The sequence below is a fragment of the Acipenser ruthenus genome, chromosome 57, assembly GCF_902713425.1.
Source record: "Acipenser ruthenus chromosome 57, fAciRut3.2 maternal haplotype, whole genome shotgun sequence".
NCBI lineage: Eukaryota > Metazoa > Chordata > Actinopteri > Acipenseriformes > Acipenseridae > Acipenser > Acipenser ruthenus.
In genome coordinates, this window is record NC_081245.1 from 984,870 (window position 1) to 1,011,024 (window position 26,155).

Below are 26,155 nucleotides of genomic sequence, written 5' to 3' on the forward strand. Positions count from 1 at the left end.
TTCACTGAATCCTCAGTATTCCGAATCCGAACTCTGCTCAAAAAGTAGGTATTCGGGCCGAATCCAAAACCGAATCCATAATTTGTTATTTTATATTTTTATATAAAATAACAAGGTCTGGCAATGGATCGTGAAACAAGCCACGTGATTGGTCGAGCAAGGTTCCAGCTGTCCGTATACTGGATCTATACGGACAGTTGGAGCCTCATCACATGATTAGAAATCACTGCGCTGCCTCACAGAATTTAAAGAACCGGTAGACATCTTGTTTACAGTTACAGGTGTACAGTAACTATAAAACTGAGTGACCGATTACCAGCAAAAAAAATGCCAAAAGTAGTGACATGCTGATTTGGATGAAGAACAATTAAATAAACTGGAAAGACAGCAAAACAGAAAGAAATACCAAAACATTTAAATACAATAAAAATCGCTGTCTTTCAGGCCTGGCTGAAACAAAAAAAAAAAAAATGGTCTCAACTGTGAAAAATGCACATCTTAAGAAAATCTTTATAAAATACTAAGGGATTCTATGGAAATGTAAGAAATGCCCATGAAAAAGAATATAAAATTTCAAGCTACATTATTATTATTATTATTATTTATTTCTTAGCAGACGCTCTTATCCAGGGCGACTTACAATTGTTACAAGATATCACATTATACATTATTTCACATTATACAGATATCACATTATTTTACATACAATTACCCATTTATACAGTTGGGTTTTTACTGGAGCAATCTAGGTAAAGTACCTTGCTCAAGGGTACAACAGCAGTGTCCCCCACTGGGGATTGAACCCACAACCCTCCGGTCAAGAGTCCAGAGCCCTAACCACTACTCCACACTGCTGCCCTATGTCTCCAAGCTGGAATAAATCTCTGTCTAAATGAAAACAAAACTAGGGAATCTCTCAATATACACACTCACCCCGACTTCACTTCAGATAATGTATTTTTAGCGGTTTGTAAACGCTACAGAAAAACACAAAAAGACAAGTCTGCACAATATCCACCCCTTTCCAACACAGCCCTTAAAAAATGTTGAAAAATAGACTGCATTGAATTTATTTGTATTCCTCTTCGTCCCTCTGTTCTGATCAAACAACACTGTCTTACACTGAGAGGGGGAAAAACATTAACTTGGTGCCGTCTCAACTCCTCCCCCTGGTTGATCTTTTCAACGACGATGTACAATTCAACACAGAATTGTGAGGGTCTGGAACCAACTCCCCAGTAATGTTGTTGAAGATGACACCCTGGGATCCTTCAAGAAGCTGCTTGATGAGATTCTGGGATCAATGAGCTACTAACAACCAAACGAGCAAGATGGGCTGAATGGCCTCCTCTCGTTTGGAAACTTTCTTATGTTCTGCATATCAAAAATAAAGATGTACAGTGGAACTCAGTTTATCCGCACGCTTGGGAGGACATCGGTCCATGGATGTGTGAAATCTGCAGATAAATGAGGTGCCATTGCGTGTGGCTAGAATGCATGAATACAACACAGAAACTAGTAATGCAAACCAGGTATACAACACAATAAATGTTCTAAAATTACAGTGTTACTCCTAGCAAAATCTTTTCAAAATATGATACACTTCCAAACCCATTTCCCTAGGTTTTTTTTCTGTTAACTAACTAACTAACTAACTAACTAACTAACTAAATAAATAAAATAAATAGAAGTTGCAGGCAACTTTATGGCTTCCAAGCATTTACAGCACAACAAATTATGGTTTCAGACTTACGAAAATGGAAATCATATGAATATTTTGTTAATTGGAAAGCATAATTTTACGTATGCTTACTATCAGTAGCTTACAGCTATTCAAACAGAGTAAATGCATTAAAAGAATGTCTTATAACAATTAACGTACATTAGTATATGACTTTATACACCAAGTTTCATATCTATGCAATAAGCCGCTTCAGAGAAGATCTTTGAATATTGTCAAAAACGCATGGAAAATCCAATATGGCGGCCATACCACGTGACATGTCCATTTTCACTCAGGTTATTCTTCTGGGCTATGTGTTTTTCTTGCAGCCACGTGTACAACACTGTAACTATTCTATGTACATTTCAAATTGATGTATTTCTTTATTGTGTGCAGTATATGCAAGGTACCGTTGGTATCATAGCTTGCTAATGCGGCAACATGAACTATTTTGTTGTTTTGTGTACTATTAATTTGAAAAAAGTGCGCTGTAATTCTGTGAATTCCCTTGTGTCCTTCACTGACTGAACTTTCGTGTGAATTTTATGGCGTCTTTTAAGTTTTGCTAAGTGATGGAAACTTCAGAAATTCAGTACATTGATAAGATTACTGTTTTTGTGAGTCCGCTGGTGGATTTTCAAGGAACTTAAATATGTGAATCGCAGCCCACACAGAGCACAGTGATAAGGTTTCTCTCCTGTGTGAATGCGCATGTGTGTTTTAAGATTTTGTAACAGCGTGAAACTCTTCCCACACTCGGAGCAGTGATGAGGTTTCTCTCCCGTGTGAACACGCTGGTGTGTTTTAAGATTTTGTAACTGTGTGAATCTCTTCCCACACTCAATGCAGTGATGAGGTTTCTCTCCTGTGTGAATGCGCCGATGGATTTTAAGATTTTGTGACTGTGTGAAACTCCTCCCACACTCAGTGCAGTGATAAGGTTTCTCTCCTGTGTGACTGCACTGGTGTCTCTTAAGATTCTGTAACTGCGTGAAACTCCTCCCACACTCAGTACAGTGATAAGGGTTCTCTCTTGTGTGAACGCGCTGGTGGATTTCAAGCTGTGATAAACAACTGAAACTCTTCCCACAATCAGCACAGGGAAACTGAATGCCTCCTGTGTGATATCCTTTAGCAGCTAGAGAAAAAAAGAGACGAGACAAAGGTTATTGTACAGCATTCTTACACATTCACTCTTCTGCAGAGCTTCCCCTCATAACCATGACCAACTCCTAGAGTGAACTCTGATGAGAATACAGTCAAACCCGCTTAATATCACTCCTGTTAATACCAGCCTCCTTTTATTATCATCACATTGACATTTGCCAGGCAGAATATAATGGGTGTCAATAAAGACAAATGCTTGAGAATATCACTTTAATTATTAACACACTCCAGTTAATAATCACTCACATTTACTAGTCACTGATTTTCACCCCACTTAATCAGGCTGATATGTTATCATGTTAAAATGTTTCTTCTGGTGACACTTAGCAACCTGACTGGATTTGTCATCACCCAGTGATGAGACATGTGATCCCAGCACCACTATAAAGCTGTGGGAGCAGCACAACTGCAAACAGTCTACCAGAAACAGGGAAAGGCAAAGATCTAACAGCATTCAGAACAGACATGATAGTGGGTGCACATCTAGCAGGGTCACAGCAGCAAGGATAGTTATGTTTCAACTGGCAAGCCATTTACATAGTGGTTAGGATAAATTGATCTGGAATGACGAGAAATATCAATCTTCAGCACACTTCTAGTTTAGTAACTAATTTCTGCAAAGTTCAATGTTACTTATTTTATATGATTACCTCTAAATCCCAGTTCACATTCAGGTGGACAATCATCACACAGGCTGGATCCCAGCTGGTTGTTCTCCTCAAGTGTACAGACATTATTTTCAGTAGGAACTTCCTCTGCGATGGGGACACATTCCTGTTCTATGAATTCCTCTTTAATAAGAACACATTCCAGTCGAGGGACCTCTTCATCTTTAACACAGGTCAGCTCTGTAACCTGCTTTAGACTTGCACGCCACTCCTGGTCAAAGAACTCCTCTTGTGTGTGAACTGATTCTATCCTTGGCCGTTGCTGTGTTTCAGATTGAGGGAAAGCACGGCTCTCTGTGGGATCTGTGCAAAAGAAAACATAACAAAATAATAAACTTACTAGCCAGGTTCCTCTACAAAGCCAGCCCCTTGCCAGAATTATACTGAGAGTTGTAATTTGGTAATTCTGGTGGAACAATTTATGAGGAGGTTTTTTTTTTAAATTGCATTATTTTTTTTAATCGATATAATGCACCCAGTTACAGTACTCTGTTTTTAATTCCCCAATCAAGAATAATGTACCCTCACTGCAACAAACCCCACCACAGCTAAGGAATACAGTGAGCGTCCTCCAATAACACAACCAAGTGAATACACTCTTTACACCCAGGAGCTTGACAGTGGAAGTGGACAGCGAGCTACCAGGAAGACAAAGGCCAGCCCTGCAGGTGTCTGCTTGAGCTCACTGGGCTCCTGGCCAATAGATACAAATCATGAATTATGACCTCTAGAGAGGTCTGCTTTTCCACACACCACAGGATGATGAGCAGGATCCACCATTGCTTCTGAAGTACATTTTTGAAATGCTATCAAACACAATACTTTACAACTCTTATCAACCTTCTGTGTTATACCTCGTTTCCACTAGCCACCTGCCCCAAACGGGTCTGAGAAGGTTCAGTTTCGTATCTCATAACCGACGAGTCCTAACTGGTCCAGGTGGAAGCATCATTGCGTAACATGTTACGCAACCATCAGTGTGTCCTTGGATTTCACAACAACAATGACGGCCGCAAGCGAGTCGAGTTATGAGAAGAATTCTCTTTACCTTGGGATGCGCAGGAAATTAAAGCACTTTTGAATATTTGGTCAGAAAGTTCTATTCAGTAGCAGTTATTGGGGGAAGTGCGAAATCTTTAAGTTTTTAACAATTTCGAAAAAGCTGCAGGCAATGGGAATTGCAAAGACTGCAATCCAGTGTCGTGACAAAAAAAAAATTAAGACTACAAAAAAGTGAAGGACGCCAACAAACAAAAGTGGCACCAGCAGAAAAATGTTTAATATGTTATTAATATATGTATATACAATAAATATTTTTGAAGTATTAACCTCCAATGCTAAACTGATTCCTGCTGCAAAGTGTAAAGAGGCTGTGCGGTCCAGTGGTTAAAGAAAAGGGCTTGTAACCAGGAGGTCCCCGGTTCAAATCCCACCTCAGCCACTGACTCATTGTGTGACCCTGAGCAAATCACTTTACCTCCTTGTGCTCCGTCTTTCGGGTGAGACGTAGTTGTAAGTGACTCTGCAGCTGATGCATAGTTCACACACCCTAGTCTCAGTAAGTCGCCTTGGATAAAGGCGTCTGCTAAATAAATAATAATAATAAAATAATGCCAAAGCATGCCTGCTGTCCACTTCAGAGGTGTCTGGGTTTTCTGGTATTGTACACACCGGTTGCTGTGGCTGCTCAGAGCAGGTGAAGCTTGACCGGTCCTCAAAGCACCTTTCTCCTTCCTGCTCACAAATGTTCGTTTTTACAGATTCAATTTTCTACAGATAAGCTATTGAAAAGTACTTGGATTGCGTCAGTAAACAGATTAGCCCATGTACAGTTAAAAAGAGAATCTATATAGTTTAGTTAGCTCTCCCAGACGGTATCACACCTTATGGCACAAATAAACATACGGGTATTGCCACATTAAAAAATACAATACGATACGTATACAAAAATATATGACAGTCAGCCAGACTTAATAAAAATAATCATTTATCTAATTTTATATATTTATATCATCCAATATCTGTATCATCCAAACAGTTTAATCAAACATGAAACTCACAAATCATTATCCTAACCCTCTGCAATATGCTGAGTTACTCTCAATAGGTTTGTATAATTTACTAACCAGTTTACTCTATACAAGATATCACTTTACCAGGATAGCCATTAAAGTCTCCTAATTAGACTGAATAAGATATACCAATACTGAGTAGTACTTTCTTGTAGTTCGTACAGAACCCATTTAAATAGTAATTGGACTAGGTGGGATTTACAAACATAGATTAGTACATTCTTATAATCTGGAGAATTAATTAGACTGATGTAATAAACTGCACTCGCAATAGGCACTTCAAATATGTTTTATGAGAAATTCTATCCAAGACCTCATCAATACAACTGACCAAAAAGTTATTTTAAAAGAGTTGGCATGACCAAGCAACACCATCAAAAAAGATCAATCTTACCTTGAAATAACCCCTGGTTCTCGTTCCTCTGAAAGTCTTGTTCATTGCAGTCGGGGTTCATGTTTCTGAGAGGTTGTTTAATGTCTGCATCTGCAGCGTTCATGCATTCCCGCACCGCTTTCAACTCGCTCTCTGATATTTCCAATCTCAGCTTCAGACTTTCATTCTCTTTCTCCTTTCCAGCCATTTCCATTTGTAATTCAGTGAATTTGCCGCCGACAACTTTTGTGATTTGGCACAAGACGGTGTCTACAGCCGCTTTCACTGCGTGCTCGATGGTAGAGGCGAGCTCGTCTTGAAAGAACGACACGGAGACGCTGACCTCCATCTTCACTGACTGTTAGCTTGAGACTCGAGTAGCGGAATCCTCTTTGACTTTACTTTATTTTTTGAAAAATGACATTCATATGAAATCAGCACTTGTTCTGCTGCGATAAAGAGAGAAAACAGACTCGTTTTACTTTTGCGAGGAGTAATGTTCGCGCTTCACTGTGTCAGTTCTTAAATAAAACAGAAAATGCACTCTTTCCCTTTGTTTTGGAACTAACACTTTTAAAAAAATAAAATGCTGTAAAATCAGCTGCACTCGTCCTTCTCTCCTCAGGATAAACAAACCAAACGTTTCAATTTCCTCTAACGAAATGTAAGCGTCACTTCTAGTGGGCGTGTCTGGATGGAATCGCCGCGTATTATTGGCTGCAGACCCAGCTTGCGAGGCTGATTGGCTGACCTCCCTGTTGAAGTAAGGCGTGGCGGGGAGGGGGAACCTCGAAACTGGAGACCAGTGTTCCCCATGTTGGCTCCAACTGCGGTGTGTTTTACTATGTGATATCCTGTTGTGGATGCGAAATGTCGCCAGTTTCGTCTCTCTGCTTTGTACTACCCGTGCTCAGTGAGCTTTGTCAGCCAAAGCTGCTTGTTCGTGCTGCGAGGGTGTGGGTCACTGTGTTTTGTTTGAATATTAAATGATAGGACAGACCAGAGAAAGAGACGACAACTTATCCAGACTGCAGAGAGAGAGATTCAGCTAAACACAACTGAACAATTAATTTACATGGATTTTTTTTCATACTACAGCATAGTACACTACAACTTTAAAACGGAATTTGGAAACTGCAAACTGCACAAAACAGCAGATCCATTGAACAAAACTTGTAACCCCTGTATATGATGGAAGCCAGACATTCGATTGCTATTATGTTAAAGATGTTAATACAGTGAAGACAAAAATAAAAAATAAATCAATAGTCGTGTAGACAAGGGCAGTCAGAAGGCTCTGAAGGTTGTGTCGGAGCCGAATTGCAATTTTGTATTTTGATTATAAAAAAAATAATGTATTCTTATTTTAGTTTATTTAGAAATGTGTAATTATTATTATTATTATTATTATTATTATTATTATTATTATTATTACTGTTTATGGAGTGGCATGTGGTCCTTTTCTATGCACTGCGCCCTCAAGTGGTCATTTTGTTTATAGCTACTGACTATTATTATTATTATTATTATTATTATTATTATTATTATTATTATTATTATTATAGAATGCGGTTTTGAAAGTAAACGGTAAAGAGGACGGATGACACAGTGAGTTTGGAAGGAACTTTCCACTCGTTTGATTATTATTGGATGTAAGTAAATAAAAGCGTATTGTTTTCTGAAGATTGGGAAGTCTATACGCCTGGAATTATTCTAGAAGTTATGAGTTGGAAGTGATATGTGAAGCACAGTGTCTGTGGATGACGAGTCGTAATGTATAGGATACCTAGCTTACAAAAACTAAGAAGGGGTAAAAGCGTTTATTAAGAAGCCACCACAGGTTGAGTTGCGTACTGGTGTCATGCTGATCAGTACGTGTCGTTTTAATATCTCTCTACACAAAGCAGCACCGCTAGTTAAGGGCATTTATGTCTCGCTGATTTTGGGATATTGTCAGAAACCGTTCTACTGTATACAACCTTCTAATGCTTTCCAACTACTAGCCGTGAAAACCTGTGATTTGTAAAATATCCCGCGCTGATTGATCTATTGTCGTTTGTGCTCCAATGCAATGTAAAAAGCTGCAGTGCATGGCTGTGAACAGGCTGGCTGTAAGGGTGACGTCTGTCCAGAAAGAAACACACAGACAGACAGACAGGCAGTACTGGTGAGTGAAACTGAGACGCTGCGGCGCTCAGTGTTTTATTAAACACACGCAGAAAATAAAAGGTTTGAACAAAACAGAACACGGCACGACACCAAAATAAATAGACAAACAAAACTGGACGAACACTAAACAAGTATCGTGCAGGAGCAGCATTTGTTATTTTCACTTATGTTTTATATTTTTCTCTCTCTCTCTCTTTCTCTCTCTCTGAACACACAACCCCGAGTGAGTGAGACGTGCATCTATATATACTGTTGTGCCGGGATTCAATTACCAATTAATTATTCACTTGAATCCCAGCAGGTAAACTAATTTGTGCAATCCCGTTGTATGTGAAAACGAATATGCTGATTCATCTTCTATTTCTGTACATGTAACCCCCATGCTTCCTGTTTCCAAATATGGGTATCAGTGAGTCTGTTTCTTTAACACGACCCCCCTTCTGTGCCCGCAATAAACACGTGCACAGTCAGTTGCCTGCATGTTAATTTCCAATGTGCAAACGAGTGCTAGAGCTACCGTCCTAGGAATACATCTGAAATTTCTATATGCTGTATCTTCACTGTCCTGCATTGCTATTATATTTTATTAATAGGTAAGCGATTTCTCCTTACTTTTGATTTTTTTTTATTGATTAAAAATAGCAGGATTTGCTGTAATAAAGCTTTAAGTAAAACTTTAAATAAATAAATAAGTAGTGTGGCCGCCATGTGGATGATTCTGTTCAATACAGCTTTGCAAATAAATATTTGAAGCGGCTATATTCTAATACTTATAAAAGAATAATATATATTTTTTATATTTGAGTGATTTCTGTTATTTACAGAGGCAGTTGTGTTTCCCATTTTACTCGGTAAATAGAAAAAAAAAGGAGAATATTGTTTATACATTCGTCCGCCATTTTGACTGAACTGCAGTTAAATATAGTTCAAAACTTGAACGGTTTATAATATGTGTTTAAGATGTTCCAAATATATATTTGTCATTTATATAGTACATTTGTATTGTATGGTTACTAAAAAAATAAATAAATACACTTTAAATAAGTTTCCTTTTAATTAATGCACCACGTGTGTATTGTGTTTTACACAGTCAGTTGCCTGCATGTTAATTTCCAATGTGCAAACGAGTGCTAGAGCTACCGTCCTAGGAATACATCTGAAATTTCTATATGCTGTATCTTCACTGTCCTGCATTGCTATTATATTTTATTAATAGTTCGTGGAGACCAGAGATTACGAAGAGTGGAGGACTCGATCCATTGCATCTACCGAGACGGCTTGTATTGCAGCGGGACTGACAGTTCAGCAGAAGGACTTGTTTTTTTTTTATATTTTTAAGTCCTCCGGAGGTACTTTAGTCGTTGTGCACAACTGATAGAAACATTTTGTTTTATTCTATATTTTTTATTTCCAATGTTTGTTTGTTTTTTTTTACTGTGAACAATATTGTAACAATTTTAATTGCTACATATATATTACTTTTATAAACATTTTATTTTCATAAAGCATATTTGTTGTTGCTGAGTGATTCTTTATAATAAAGTAACCTGGTATAAATATATTAAGGCAACTGTATAACGTAAAGTACATTTTCTTAAGAAGGGTATACGCAGCATTAGAGAGAGATCTCCAGAATTCACATATATTTTCCCTGAACTTAATTCTCAATGTGACTCATTGTAATAGTGGGTTACATAAGTAGAAAAATTTGGCGCCCAAAACGCGGGGCTGCGCCCCTTCTAGTAATCATTCATGTTTAAATTACTCAGCAACAATTAAAATTTGTTTTGAAATATATATGCAATAAGTTTAATTTCTATAAGTAATGGAATTGTGCAAGCAGTATGAGTTTTGCGCTGATAGGTCCATACTTTTAGGTCATGTAGATCAAAGAGTCACCTATGCTGACATTAAGAATGCATTCAGTCCAGTTGGTGTTGTTACTAAAGTTCAGCGTTTAGTTGGACAAGTATCTGAAAGTGTACTTTGTGAGTTTGAGGAAGGTTTGTCTGTGTTTCTGTTAGATGATGAGCATGTTAGTCATGACTTCAGCAGTCGCTGGACAGTACAGCCTGTTTTATCAGATCAAGTTAGATTTAGCAACACTAGCACCAATGTAATGTCCACAGCTATGTTACTGGATGCCATTTTGTTAGATGTGACTGATACTTTTCAGGAGCAGTTGGCAGAAATAGCTATCAAACATGGCACTGATGCTAAAGAATTAGAAAAGAGGGCATCCAAGCTGCTGTCTGATAAACTTAGTGGAAGCTATAAAGACTCTGAAGGGGTTAGTCCCTTGCCCAAGGTGTCTTTTGATTTCTCAAATGCTTTCACTCCTAAGCAGACATTCTCAGAACATTTTGAAACCTTTTCTTCACCCTCTCAACAGCCAAATGTGTACAGCAACCAGTCCACACCTATCTCTATTCCTAGTGATGTACAGAAAGTTGTAGTAGAGCATGTAGTGAAAACTGCGAGTGAAGGTGCATTTCTTAACAATGTCCGTTACAAGCTCAAGTGTTTTTCGGGCACTGCCAGTAAGCCAAGTAGTGAAGCAGACTATGAAACATGGCGCATTCAGATTCGCCAGGTAATTAAAGATGTTGATCTCACTGCTAATGCAAAAAGACGCAAGTTACTGGAAAGTCTTTTACCCCCAGCTTTGAATGTTGCCCTATATGCAGGAGAAGACGCAACTGCTGAGCAGTACTTTGAAGAGCTAGAGAAGGCTTATGGCAGTGTAGCAAGTGGCGAGGAGCTGTTTATACAGTTTATTGAGACACATCAAAATGCAACTGAAAAAAGCATCAGACTATCTTCGTAGACTCCATGCTGTCCTGCAACGAGTAATGGAAAGGGATGGTTTAGTTGGAACACAACCTGATAAGCAACTGTTGAAGCAATTTATCAGGGGTTGTTGGGATGATACGTTAATAGACCGTTTGCACTTGAAGGACTTTCTGAGTGACATTTCTGAGCAGTGCTTATCATACTCAAAGGTTTTATTTGAGGTACGGGCTTTTGAGGAGGAGAAAGAGTCAAAAGAGACCAGAAAGAAGCGTCATCTTGGTGCAACACAGCCCAAGGTTTCTGCCAAGTCTGTTGGTGTTGGTGATAATATTAGTACTGTATCCCATACAGTTCCCGGTTCAACCAGCAGAGAAGAAGAGCTTGCCCAAAGGGTCCTACAGCTAGAAAAGGATTGGAAAAAAGCAAAGGTATCCTCAAGTACACATGGTGTGTCAAATGCTAGTGGAGCCCCAGATACTGCAAGTAATAGGAGCAGCTCTGCTGAATTAAGAGAAAGGTCAGAAACCACAGTTAAGAAGGGACCCAATAGGATGGGGGCATTCTGCTATAATTGTGGCAAAGATGGACACACAATGGAAAAGTGCTCTAATCCAGTGAATGCAGTGCTGGTTCAGCAAAAGCTCAGGAATAGATGCGAGAACAGGGCTGCACAGCGCAGAGAAGCTTATACTCCATTGCATCCTTTAAACTAGATGGGTGTCTCTATAAGGGACAGATAGAGGCACTGAATTCATGTACACCCAGTCCCAAAACAACTCAAAAGCACAATATACCCAGTTTTCATAAAAGTTTACAGGGCGTACCTCCTGGTCTTGTTGGTGAGTCGTGTCACACTGTTGCTTTTCTTGATGGTGTTCGTTGCCTCTGTTTAGTAGACACTGGATCACAGGTAACTTGCCTATCTGAGTCATTTTACCGTCAGTATTTGTCACATCTCAAGTTAAGCTCGATACAAGACTTACTCTGTGTTGTTGGTGCGGGAGGTAGTACTGTTCCTTATCTAGGATTCATAGAAGTTAATGTGCAATTTCCTGAAGATGTTTGTGGCACAGAAAACAGCTTTTATGTGTTAGTTCTTGTTTGCCCTGACAATCAATGTAATACTACTGTACCTCTCTTAGTGGGAACAAATGTACTCAGGCATCTCATGCGTGAGTGTGAGGAGAAGGCTGGTGCGCAATACTTGAAGAGGCTGGCTATCCGCTGCGACTGGGCTGCTGCCTATACCAATACAATTGGTGAAGCCAATGCAAAAGCAAAAACTACCAAAGTGAGATTAGCCAGTAAAACACCTGTTACGGTTCCCAAGAACGAGTCTAAAGAGCTGAAATGTATGCTGAGTAAGAATATCTATAGCAAAGGATGCAATATACTTATAGAAGCATCTGAAGGACGTCCCATTGCAGGAGGATTACTGGTTTACAATCAGCTGCTAGAAGGAGACCCTCAAAATCGTACCAAGATTGGAGTCATGGTCAAAAATGCCTCTGATCATGACATCACCTTACAACCCAGAAGTGTTGTTGCTGCAGGGGAAACAGTGGAGTGGATAAGGGCATTAGATGTCTCCAAATTAAATCTGATGGAGTCCAGATGTTCTAGTGCTACTGCAGTATTGAGGGAGGGAGAAAAGTTCGGTCCCAGTAATACAACAAGGCTGGAGTTGGATTTTGATAACTCACCAGTTTCTGAAGATTTCAAGAAATATATTACTACTAGGATAGAAAAAGAAGTAGGCAGTGCATTCTCCCTCCATGATCTCGACATAGGACATGCTCCTGGGATAACACACAAAATAGTGCTCACAGACAACACTCCATTCAAAGAGCGCACCCGTCGTGTCTCTCCAGCTGATTTTGAAGACCTGAGAAGTCACCTTCATGAGTTGCTGACTACTGGGATTATTGAAGAGTCTGACAGCCCCTATGCATCTCCAGTTGTCTTGGTTAGAAAGAAAAACGGATCCCTACGAATGGTTGTGGACTACAGAAGACTGAATCGTCTAACCAGGCGGGATGCATACCCACTTCCTAGAATAGAGGAGACTTTTGCTCTTCTTTCAGGCTCAAAATGGTTCTCAGTACTAGATCTAAAAAGCGGATATTATCAAATTGAAGTAGAAGAGTCTGACCGTGCCAAGACTGCATTCACAACGCCATTTGGTAATTGGCAATTCAAAATGATGCCTCAAGGTTTAACCAATGCCCCAGCTACATTTCAGAGAACAATGGAGCGGGTGATGTCAGGAGTTAATCTACAGGAAGTGGTTGCTTTCCTGGATGACCTAATTATATTTTCAGACACTCTTGAACAACACGAGGAACGTCTAATGAAGGTCCTGCATCGCATTGCTCAGTATGGCTTGAAGCTCTCTCCTTCAAAATGTAAATTCTTCCAGAATTCGGTGGCATATCTGGGACACAAGATTTCGGAAGAGGGAATCTGCCCTGACCCCCAGAAGATTTCAGCTATAATAGATTGGCCGACGCCCAAGAACATCAGAGAGGTTAGGTCTTTTCTCGGCTTCGCAGGGTATTACAGACGTTTTGTGGAAAAGTATGCAAACATTGCTAGGCCATTAAATGATTTGTTGGTGGGCGAAGCTTCAAACAGAAAGAAAGGGGCATCTTGGCGAATAAAAGCAAGACAGTCTCTGGGTGATCGATGGACAGCAGATTGTCAAAGGGCATTTGAATGCATCAAAGAGAAGCTCACTACATCGCCAGTGTTAGGATTTGCAGACTGGAAACTCCATTATATCTTACACACAGATGCCAGTATCACAGGCCTGGGAGCAGCACTCTACCAGGTCCAGGATGGTAAAATGAGAGTTATCTCATATGCTAGTCGAGGACTTAGCAAAAGTGAACGAAACTACCCTGTTCACAAATTGGAATTTTTAGCTTTGAAATGGTCAATAAGTGAAAAGTTTCATGACTATTTATATGGGACAGAATTCAAAGTAGTGACAGATAATAATCCTCTGACATATGTTCTCACAACTGCAAAATTGGATGCTGCAGGACATAGGTGGTTGTCAGCCCTGTCTATCTATAACTTTGACATAAGCTACAGATCTGGAAAAACTAATATGGATGCAGATGGCTTATCCCGAAGGCCAAATGGACCTGCTGCAGATGATGATGACTCCCTGAAGCAAGTGGAGAGAATTGCTAAAATGCTGTCCAGGACCAGACAAGACCCTGATTTTGACACCCTGGAGTCAGATGTGTGTAAGGCTGCTTTCCTGAGGCATAAAGTAGTAGTACTTGCACAGGAAGTTGAATCAGAAGAGCCTGGTGAGCAAGAGAATCCAGAGATAGAAGTGAGCGGGAACAAACCTAGCGCTGTAGAAGCTTTACCTAGTGGAGAGGGTGCCATTCCAGATGATTTTGAATTTCCAGAACCATGGCCAGGGCAACCATTACTTCCTGGATTAACTTTAGAAAACTGGAAAGTTCTTCAAAACAGAGATGTTAATCTGTCCAGAGTCATTCAGTTGTTGGGGAAAGGCAGAAAGCTTGAAGAAAAATTCAGAAAGTCAGAGACCCCTGAAGTAAGATTACTTTTAAAAGAGTGGCCTAAACTTCTCCTTAAAGAGGGTGTTCTACATCGGCGGGTGATGAGGAATGAAGAACTATACGATCAGTTGGTGATTCCACAAAGTCACCAGGCTAGAGCTTTGGAAGGAGTACATGATGAAACTGGACATCTTGGCTATGAGAGGACTCTGGATTTGGCTAGAGCACGCTTCTATTGGCCAAGGATGACCCGGGATGTGGAACAGAAATGCAAGACTTGTGAGAGGTGCTTACGCAGAAAAGCAAGGGCAGAGAAGGCTGCAAAAATGGTCAATATAAATGTTTATGCTCCCATGGAGCTTGTCTGCATTGATTTTTTATCATTAGAACCTGATTCCAAAGATATTCGGAACATACTAGTTATAACCGATCACTTCACAAAATATGCGCAAGCATATCCAACTAAAGACCAGACTGCCAAGACTGTAGCCAATCTGTTGTGGGAGAATGTAATTTGCCACTACGGGTTTCCCAAGAGAGTTCATAGCGATCAAGGTGCAAATTTTCAGTCTGAACTCATTTCAGAGCTCTGTAAAATTTGTGGCACTAAATCTAGAACTACACCTTACCATCCTAGAGGAAATCCAGTTGAAAGATTTAACAGAACCCTCCTTGACATGCTGGGTACCCTCTCTGAGAAGAAGAAAGATAACTGGAGGAAGTATGTTCGCCCTCTCGTTCATGCATATAACTGCACTCGTAACGACACTACTGGAGAGTCTCCGTTCTTCCTCATGTTTGGTAGGCAGCCAAGATTGCCTATAGATTTGTGCTTTGGCATCAGTCCTGTTGGACATGACCATAAGACTCATCAGCAATATGTGAAGGAACTTCGTCAGAGGCTAAAATATGCCTACGAGCGAGCCACTAAGGAAGCAGAGAAAAGACAGCTGGCCAATAAACAGAGATGGGACAAGAAGGTCATAGCATCATCCTTGGAGGAAGGAGATCGAGTCCTGGTTAGGAATGTAAATTTGCGTAGGAAGCACAAAATAGCTGACCGCTGGGAACACGCTGTTTACATTGTCGTACGGCAGGCTAGAGAAGAGCTGCCAGTCTATGTGATTAGACCAGAGAAAGATGATGGACCTGAGAGAACATTGCACAGAGACATGTTGCGTCCTTGTGGATTCATATCGGCTGAAGAGGGAGTTGATGATGGCACAGTACCTGAGAAGGCAAGACGTACGAGGACGAGGCAGACTGCAGGGACCTTGGATGAAACTAGAAATTCTGATGAGGATGATACAGATCAATCGGTAATTCCTTCTGAAGAAGAACAGAATATTGCTGGTTCTGGATTGAATCCAGAAGCTCCTGAGTTCTGTACTTACCTGCCAATGACTGATGAAGATCCTCCACTCCATTCTTCTTTGCATGAAGACGACGTGACGGGACCAGTAACTGAGGTTACTATTGAAAGAGAAATAACCGAGGAAGTCTCAGAATCAGCACTGGGTGAACTTCAACAAAGTTCCAAAACTGAGCCTAGGGAGACCATAGATCCCCAAGTGTTAAGACGATCAGAAAGAGAGAGGAAACTGCCATCTAAGTTCAAAGATTTTGAAGTAACGTCTCAAAAGATAACTTCTGACAAGAAACACGATTACAATAGAGCTGTTTCACAAATTGTTTCCTGTGTACAACAGCAAAACAAAATGATATTGGAACAGTTGCATAAACAGACCGAGCTATTGATTCAGGCTTTGATTTCGCATTAGCATATAGAAGATGATTAAATAAATATATGGATATTTTCTGTGGGTGTTACTATCGAGGACGATAGCTTTTAGGGAGGGAGAATGTAACCCCCATGCTTCCTGTTTCCAAATATGGGTATCAGTGAGTCTGTTTCTTTAACACGACCCCCCTTCTGTGCCCGCAATAAACACGTGCACAGTCAGTTGCCTGCATGTTAATTTCCAATGTGCAAACGAGTGCTAGAGCTACCGTCCTAGGAATACATCTGAAATTTCTATATGCTGTATCTTCACTGTCCTGCATTGCTATTATATTTTATTAATAGGTAAGCGATTTCTCCTTACTTTTGATTTTTTTTTATTGATTAAAAATAGCAGGATTTGCTGTAATAAAGCTTTAAGTAAAACTTTAAATAAATAAATAAGTAGTGTGGCCGCCATGTGGATGATTCTGTTCAATACAGCTTTGCAAATAAATATTTGAAGCGGCTATATTCTAATACTTATAAAAGAATAATATATATTTTTTATATTTGAGTGATTTCTGTTATTTACAGAGGCAGTTGTGTTTCCCATTTTACTCGGTAAATAGAAAAAAAAAGGAGAATATTGTTTATACATTCGTCCGCCATTTTGACTGAACTGCAGTTAAATATAGTTCAAAACTTGAACGGTTTATAATATGTGTTTAAGATGTTCCAAATATATATTTGTCATTTATATAGTACATTTGTATTGTATGGTTACTAAAAAAATAAATAAATACACTTTAAATAAGTTTCCTTTTAATTAATGCACCACGTGTGTATTGTGTTTTACACAGTCAGTTGCCTGCATGTTAATTTCCAATGTGCAAACGAGTGCTAGAGCTACCGTCCTAGGAATACATCTGAAATTTCTATATGCTGTATCTTCACTGTCCTGCATTGCTATTATATTTTATTAATAGTTCGTGGAGACCAGAGATTACGAAGAGTGGAGGACTCGATCCATTGCATCTACCGAGACGGCTTGTATTGCAGCGGGACTGACAGTTCAGCAGAAGGACTTGTTTTTTTTTATATTTTTAAGTCCTCCGGAGGTACTTTAGTCGTTGTGCACAACTGATAGAAACATTTTGTTTTATTCTATATTTTTTATTTCCAATGTTTGTTTGTTTTTTTTTACTGTGAACAATATTGTAACAATTTTAATTGCTACATATATATTACTTTTATAAACATTTTATTTTCATAAAGCATATTTGTTGTTGCTGAGTGATTCTTTATAATAAAGTAACCTGGTATAAATATATTAAGGCAACTGTATAACGTAAAGTACATTTTCTTAAGAAGGGTATACGCAGCATTAGAGAGAGATCTCCAGAATTCACATATATTTTCCCTGAACTTAATTCTCAATGTGACTCATTGTAATAGTGGGTTACATACAGATCTGGACACTGTACCTCCACGTGCACATCAGGATGTAGTCAGGTCTTATTTGTATTGCAAAGCACATTATTATTTGTCTAATCCTTTCATTTAACGGATGTGTTTGTACATGAATGTTCTTTTTTATATTAAATTTCAATATTGACAGTCGTTTTGAAATAAACTAATGTTTATATGGTAGAGGGTAGATGCAAGCCATTTTGAAATTTAAAACCTGTTTAACATTCCTTTTTAAGTATGAATTTCTTTGAGTTTTTAAGATACTGCTCTGGAATAATATTCACAGAGAAGTTTTTGGTCTTGTGTTCTTGAGTAAAATTAAACAAAAACAGCCACTTTGTCTAACTATAAAGCAGTACTGATAGCTAATTTTATTTTATTTATTTATTGTCCTTCATGTCTTTCCCTGAACGGGCTGAACAGAATTATTCCTTCTTGACTTTTTCTTACCTTTGAATTCTGATTGAGCATTTTGAAGTTCTCCCAGCACGCCTACTTGATTCAGAATTTTTTTTATGTTTGCTCATATTCTAACATATGTATGTACATAAGAGTATACAAAGGATATTTGTTATGAATTAAAAATATTTTTAAAGCATTTAAAAAAAGACAAAGATGTGCATGTTTTTTTTCTACTTTTGTTTTGCTTTCTAGTTGGGTAAATTAAATTTGACTTAATGTCAGAGTGTAACCCTTGTAGGTCCAGGTTCTACTGACACTCAGCTTTTCAGAAAGCTACCACACTATGCTTTAAATAGATATATACATTAACTCACATAAGCTAAAACCCTGCCAATCACTTCTTAAAAAGGTAAAAATGTGCACCTGTCAAACAATTTTATATAAAATCAAGACCATACATGATATTAAAAATATATATATATATTTCAGATTCCAGTTCTAGCAGTGTGTGGCTACCACTGATAACTATACATAATTTAAGTGGATTTTTAAACATTTGGTCACATTCAGACTCGGGCAGTGTGGGTATACTTGATCCTATTATGAACTCATTATTTATTTAGTAATCTGCAGAGCAGCAGCTTTTTAGAAATGTATCACACTGTATACTTTGAGTAGATGTTTGGTCTGATACATGCTCTAAAGTGAAGTCATCTCAGTCAGCCCTCAGAATGTTAGAATTCTCAGTCCTCACAGGGTTAATAGTAACACAGTTAGGTTTAGGGGTTGACATTAGGTTTAGGAGGCTAGTAGGTATCTACTGGTCCATTCCTATGGGATGATTTTGCTTGATAACGTCCCATTGAATCAACTGATTCTAATCTGATCCCCTGCTCATGTCTTTCTACTTCTGAGGATACGCTTTTCAGGAAAGACATTTCGATGGCTTAACAGTACAAGTCGGCATTTAATAGGAAACCCAAATGATGAAAAATGTTGCGATGTCAGTTGTTAGTATACTGATTTAACAAAAATAATAATAACTTGAGTCTTAAATGGTGCTTGCAGAATGTAAACAATAAAGGTTTATTTTTTACAAATACATATTACTGTTGCATCTGATTTGTAAAACCTGTGTCTTTTTTAGTTTCTTGAGATGTTCCGTTGTTGTTCCGTTGGGTCAGAAGTAAGAATGTGTCGAGCATGTGAAGAAAATACCTCCCACTTTAAAATCGATATATGGCTTTTCAAAATACATGCATGTATTTAATGTGTACGTATTTAAACATTTTTTTATATAAATAATGCTGGCTAAATAAAATAAGTCTATAATTTTGACAAGACAAATGTGTCTTCATAAAGTGCAACAGTTATTTAGTTAGTATTTATTTCACATAAGAAAGTTCTTTCAGTTAATGGAAGCGTTGAAGGCGATGCCTGGTACTGCATCAAAGGGAGTTGTAAGACATGTTCATTTATAAACACACCCATAATAAAAGGAAGCAGACACACGGGGAAAATGCAGATTACATACATATCTTATAATGATATATAATGTGGTTAAAGCCGTTTGCTGTGTTGCTTAGTAATACATATTGTAGTAGCACAATGTGTGGTTATGTAGAAATTGTTTTTGTAAGAACTACGTAACAGAATTTTGGGAGTTCGCAGACCACCTGGTTGGGAACCACTGTTCTGGAGCAACGAGACAAACAGAAGCACGCATATGGAACCAGCCAGGCTCCAACATGGACTGGCAAACATTTACACCTGGAGAATCCCCATTACCCATAACTGTATATACACCATCAGGATTGTTTCTATTTGTAACTTATATCAGTGCAGACACCAAGGCAATGAAACACATCCTCCTCCATCCTAACCTATCTTCAAAAGCTCTATCCCCGGGGCCATATTTCAGCTGTGACTATCATTTTTTCCTTTGAGGAAATGCAATCAGCATGTATTTAAACATTCATTTCACCAACACCACCACATTCAATTCAGCTTTTTGTTATATTTATGAATCTGGTTATTTAGAGTTTCTCCTGCAGCATTATAATGAGAATGCATGAAGGGAACAGGCAACAAACCCTCAGAACTATAGCGTACACAGCATTTCCTATATTTAAAAAGGAGGGTATATTGTGTGCAAGGTTTTTCAAGAAGTGTTTTCTGTTTATTTTGGATTAATTTCATACATGGAAAAAGCAACAAATACATTGGAGTAACTGTTTTAAGATTATTTTTATAAAGCAGACTATGTGGATGATTTTCCGGCGAGTTGTAAACTACACCTTTAAAACTGTGTCCCTTTGTGTGTCCTCTAGATGTGACCTGAAATAAAATACTTAAAACAAAATGTATTATTTGAATAATTCCAAAAGGCGGCATTTCACTGTTATAGTTTTGTTGAAAAAAAAAAAAAAAAGGTTGAGGTGTGAAGTTCAGAATTGACCAAAGCTTAGCATTGCCTTTAAATAGCAGGAGACTTGGTCACTAGTGAGGAGTTACATATAAAAATCCTAAAACTTAGAGACTCAGCAATGCATGAGACAAAAGTGGAATCTTGCAGACACAATTACAATAGTCTCACCCGAAAAACAGCACAAGGAGGTTAAGTGACTTGCTCAGGGTCACACGAGTCAGTGAGTGAGCTGGGATTTGAACCGGGGACCTTCTGGTTACAAGCCCTTTTCTTTAACCACTGGACCACACAGCCTCCTAGAATGCAGGACGTAACAAAATCAAAATGGTCAACAAGATGTAGTAGTTCCCAGTGGCGATGCTAGCTGTTTAGGGGCCCTCTCCCCTCCCCCCCACTTGCAACGCACCCAGGCCGTGGTGACATCAGAGTATATCACACACCCTGTCGTGCCTTATTACTTACGTAAGTGACAGAAACTCTTCAAACATTCACAACATAACTACAATTTCTATTTTTCGTGAGTCCGCTGGTGGAATTTCAAGGAACGTAAATATGTGAAACTCTTCCCACACTCAGCGCAGTAATTGACTGAACTTGCATGTGAATTTTATGCTGTCTTCTAAGGTTTGAGAAGTGACTCTTCAGAAATTCACTACGTTGATTTCTCTTTTAGTGAGTCCGCATGTGGATTTTCAGGTTACTTAAATATGAGAAACTCCTTCCACATTCAGCACAGTGATAAGGTTTCTCTCCTGTGTGAACGCGCTGGTGTGATTGAAGATGTCCTAACTGCGTGAATCTCTTCCCACACTCAGTGCAGTGATGTGGTTTCTCTCCTGTGTGACTGCGATGGTGTATTTTAAGATTTTGTAACAGCGTGAAACTCCTCCCACACTCAGTACAGTGATAAGGTTTGTCTCCTGTGTGAACACACTGGTGGATTTTTAGATGTGATAAACCACTGAAACTCTTCCCACAATCAGCACAGGGAAATCGAGGCCCTCCTGTGAAATTTCCTTTAGCAGCTAGAGAAAAAAAAGAGAAGAGACTAATGTTATTGTACAGCATTCTTACACATTCACTCTTCTGCAGGGCTTCCCCTCATAACCATGACCAACTCCTAGAGTCAAACCCGCTTAATATCACTCCTGTTAATACCAGCCAGGCTGAATATAATGGGTGTCAATAAGGACAAATGCTTGAGAATATCACTTTGATTATTAACACACTCCAGTTAATATCACTCACATGAGCCAGTCACCAATTTCCACCCCACTTAAAATCACTTTGAGGAATAAAAGTATAAGATCAGGTTTACATGCAAGTGCTGTATTGAAATGTTTCTTCTGGTGACACTTAGCAACCCGACTGGATTTGGCATCACCCAATGATGAGACATGTGATCCCAGCACCACTATAAAGCTGTGGGAGCAGCACAACTGCAAACAGTCTACCATAAACAGGGAAAGGCAAAGATCTAACAGCATTCAAAACAGACATGATAGTGGGTGCACATCTAGCAGGGTCACAGCAGCAAGGATAGTTATGTTGCAAGCCATTGACATAGTGGCTGGGCAGCCTCCCTAGCTTAAATTGAGGCGGAATGACAACAATATGACTCTTCAACACTCTGCTAGAGTTTAGTAACTAATTTCTGCAAGGTTACAGGCAGCTCATTGTTGCTTGTTTTGTATAATTACCTCTAAATCCCAGTTCACATTCAGGTGGACAATCATCACACAGGCTGGATCCCAGCTTGTTGTTCTCCTCAAGTGTACAGACATTATTTTCAGTAGGAACTTCCTCTGCGATGGGGACACATTCCTGTTCTATGAATTCCTCTTTAATAGGAACACATTCCAGTCGAGGGACCTCTTCATCTTTAACACATGTCAGCTCTGTAACCTGCTTTAGACTTGCACACCACTCCTGGTCAAAGGACTCCTCTTGTGAGTGAACTGATTCTATCCTTGGCCCCTCCTGTGCTTCAGATTTTGGTATAGCATGACTCTCTTTGGGATCTGCATGAAAGAAAATTATGACTCTCACTTATTAGCCAGGTTCCTCTACAAAGCCAACCCCTTGTCAATTCTACTGAGAGACGTCATTGGGTCATTCCAGTGGAACCATTTATGAGGAGATGTTTTTTCTTTTTAAATGTATTTATTTATTTTTAACTGATACAGTGGACCCAGTTACATTATCCTGAGCTGGGAATGATGCTGGATTCAACATTGCTTGTGAAGTATTTGTGATAGAGGAGTGATTAATGCCTCAAATTGAAGCTGAAATAAACAATTTTTAAAGTCTTTGAAAATGTGCAATTTCCCAGAATGCCTTAAACAGGTAAAGAGCTGATAGTTTAAGAGATCAGCTAACCTGAGACAGCTGTGTGTGATTTACTGTGAGAAGGTCAGTATAAAAGTCCTGAGTAAACAAGCCTGTGTGGCTGAGCGAGGGCGAGGACCTGTTTAGAGCCGAGTCCTGACAGAGAGACTGTATTACTGAGTCAGTGAACTTCAATCTGTGTTTCTGTAACTTTATTATTGTGAATGCTTGGGTTTTGTCAGATTAGCCAATTCACAGTTAGAAAGACATAGTGCAGTTAACATTCCCAGATGGTATCACACCTTAAGGCACAAAGTGCAGTAAACATACAGGTATCGCCCTGTTTAAAAATACAGGAGTATTGTTGCAGTGTGTTGTGTCCACCACCATCGACATCAGGAACCCAAAAATACATGACAGTCGCCCAGACTTAATCATTTATCTAAAAATGTATTTTCAGGCAAACAGTTTAATCAAACATAAAACCCCAATTTGCTGCTGTAGATTGATATCAAAGCTCACAAATCAGTATCCTAAACCTCTGCAATACGGTTTGTTAAAGTCTCAGTGGGACTATAGGTTTGTTTAATTTACAAGCCACAGTTTACTCTATAGAAGATATCTCTTTACCAGAAGGAAAGCCATTTAAATCTCCTAATTAGACTGGTCAAGATTTACCAATACAGACTAATCCTTTCTTGGAGTTCATACAGTACCCATTTAAATCTTAATTAGACTGGTGTGCTATTACTAGGACAGTGGAGTTGAGTTATTAACGGGACTCATCATAAGCGCTTTAAAAGTGTCTGAAGAGAACATTCTAACCAAGACCTCACTAATAAAATTGACTAAGAGGTTATTTAAAGAGAACTGGAATAAACAAGCAACACCACCAAAAATATAAATCTTACCTTGAAATAATCCCTGGTTCTCGTTCCTCTGAAAGTCTTGTTCATTGCAGTCGGGGTTCATGTTTCTGAGAGGTTGTTTAATGTCTGCATCTGCAGCGTTCATGCATTCCCGCACTGCTTTCAACTCGCTCTCTGATATTTCCAATCTCAGCTTCAGACTTTCATTCTCTTTCTCCTTTCCAGCCATTTCCATTTGGAATTCAGTGAATTTGCCGCCGACAACTTTTGTGATTTGGCACAAGACGGTGTCTATAGCCGCTTTCACTGCGTGCTCGATGGTAGAGGCGAGCTCGTCTTGAAAGAACGACACGGAGACACTGACGTCCATCTTCACTGACTGTTAGCTTGAGACTCGAGTAGCGGAATCCTCTTTGGTTTTAATGTAATATTTTAATACTGGAAATGTAACATTCATATAAAATCAGCACTTCTCGTGTGATTAAAAAAAAAGAAAACAGACTTGTTTTACTTTTGTGAGGAGTAACTTTCACGCTCCACTCTGAGTTCTACAGAAAAGGGGCTTCGTTTCAGAACTAAATTCAGGTCATCAATAAACTAATTGTTGAACCCAACCGGTTACACCGGGTTTTTCTCTCTACCAGTGTATAGAAAGTAGTGTTCTGCGATACCTGATTTAGGCTACCTCGATACGATACCCTGCATAAGATCACGATATTCGATATTATCACGATTCTTTGAATTTTATGTCCATTACATGTTAAATGGCTGTCAAATAAAAATGTTCACAAGTACAAAGTGTGGTAGAGGCTAAAACACACTTAATGCTACAGCATGGGGGAATGCTTGCTGTTTAATTTTATTTTCTGTTGAAACAAGTTCTCTTTTTATATAAGAAATACAGAAAATAGTGTAACCAAAGTCATTGCCACCGACTGTTAAATACAACTGTAAAGAAAGCTTAGTATAAGAGACAATATTTTCTGTATTTCTTATATAAAAAGAGAACTGTTAATGCAGGGATGAGTGTAAAGAAAAACACCCAATGCCACTGGTGTTTCAAAACGTACAGTACTGTAAAACAAAATAACACTACTACTTTTCTCAAAGCTTTTTATTACTAGGTCAGATGTTTATATACAGGGGTGTCTTAGAAGTGCTCAAAGGAATGAAAAAATGAAACTGTTTTTTATCAAAACAAGACTGTCTTGTAGCACAAGAGGCTCATTTTTTACCAGAATTTACAACAAGGCTGTCTCTTGCAGCACACTTTAACAATTTTTTTTACAAGTGGCAAATTCTTTGCCAGAATTTAAATTTCTAACAAAACAAGACTCTTTCTTGTAGCACACTAGTACTACAGAACACTTTTGTGATTTTTTACAAGAGGCTAATTCTTTATCAGACTTTACAACAAGGCTGTCTCTTGCAACACACTTTAGCAATTTTTCACAAGTGGAAAATTCTTTGCCAGAAAAACAAGCATGTTAATGTGCTCGTGGGTGAGACGGTTTCGTCTTGGACTGCAAATAAATCCAGATGTGCTGAACACTCGTTCAGAAGAGCAACTGGATGCTGCACTGCAAAGAAACCTTTTTGCAAAACCAGCAAGCATAGGGAATGTGGTGGACTTAAGTTTCCACCAATAAAGTGGATCTTCATGAGCTTCTATTTCCTCACATTTCTCATAGAAAGCAAACTCATTTTCTAATTGTTCTGTAGCAGATCTTGCAGTGCTGCCGGCATGACTTGTTTCTGAAGTGTTTCTCATCTTCTTTTGAGTCTTTATGCTGGAAAGCAAATCTTTAAAGTCATGTTTTCTTTTTCTTACTGTCTGGTTCAGCTAGGCTGTCAGAGTTCTCAAGATTCTCCTGACTTGACTGTTGTCCTGAAACACTTCTTGCACTTGGGTAACCTGTGGCTTGCACTTGTCTAAAAGCTCTCTTTTAACCCTTTCTGTGTCCAGGACAAATGTGTTCTTAAAACGAGGATCCAAGTATGTTGCACAGTTAAGAACTGTTTGAAGTGGTTCACTCTCATAGCGCTTCTTCAGATCTGCCACAATGGCTTCTTTCATTTCTTTGGCAAGATTTCGGTCTGTGTCAATAACAGAAAGTGAAGTGTAAATCTTCCACAGAACTGGGAGGACAGAAGAAATAGTGGTTTGCTTTTCTCCACTTAGAGCATCAGTTAAGTCAGAAAGAGGACTCAGGACCCCCAATAAAGTCTCCAAGATACTGATGTCAGAATTCCTGGGCATCAAATGCCAGCTTTTTCGATCTTCACCAAGAACAGCTGAAATTGCTTGCTGCTGCTCCATGAACCTTTCGACCATATCATATGTGGAATTCCATCTTGTAGGTTGATCGTGGATAAGCTGGTGCTTTGGCAAACCTAGATTATTTTGTTTGTTAAGGAGAGCAGTTTT

At 38.9% G+C, this 26,155-nt stretch overlaps 1 protein-coding gene across 2 annotated transcripts; it reads right to left on the reverse strand.

Moving 5' to 3' along the window:
• Positions 1-438: 438 nt before the first annotated feature.
• On the reverse strand, positions 439-24,187 carry LOC131724806 (zinc finger and SCAN domain-containing protein 2-like). 2 transcript variants are annotated; one of them, XM_059017629.1, is made up of 3 exons: positions 23,770-24,187; positions 3,541-3,861; positions 439-2,861 (listed from the first exon to the last, which is right to left on the reverse strand). In XM_059017629.1, the coding sequence occupies exons 1-3, from the start codon at positions 24,095-24,097 to the stop codon at positions 2,305-2,307; spliced, it is 1,206 nt and encodes a 401-aa protein (XP_058873612.1). In that variant the 5' UTR covers positions 24,098-24,187; the 3' UTR covers positions 439-2,304. The 2 variants fall into 2 exon arrangements, with proteins under 2 accessions (XP_058873612.1, XP_058873611.1); XM_059017628.1 differs by lacking the exon at positions 23,770-24,187 and adding an exon at positions 6,025-6,693.
• Between the last annotated feature and the right edge of the window lie 1,968 nt (positions 24,188-26,155).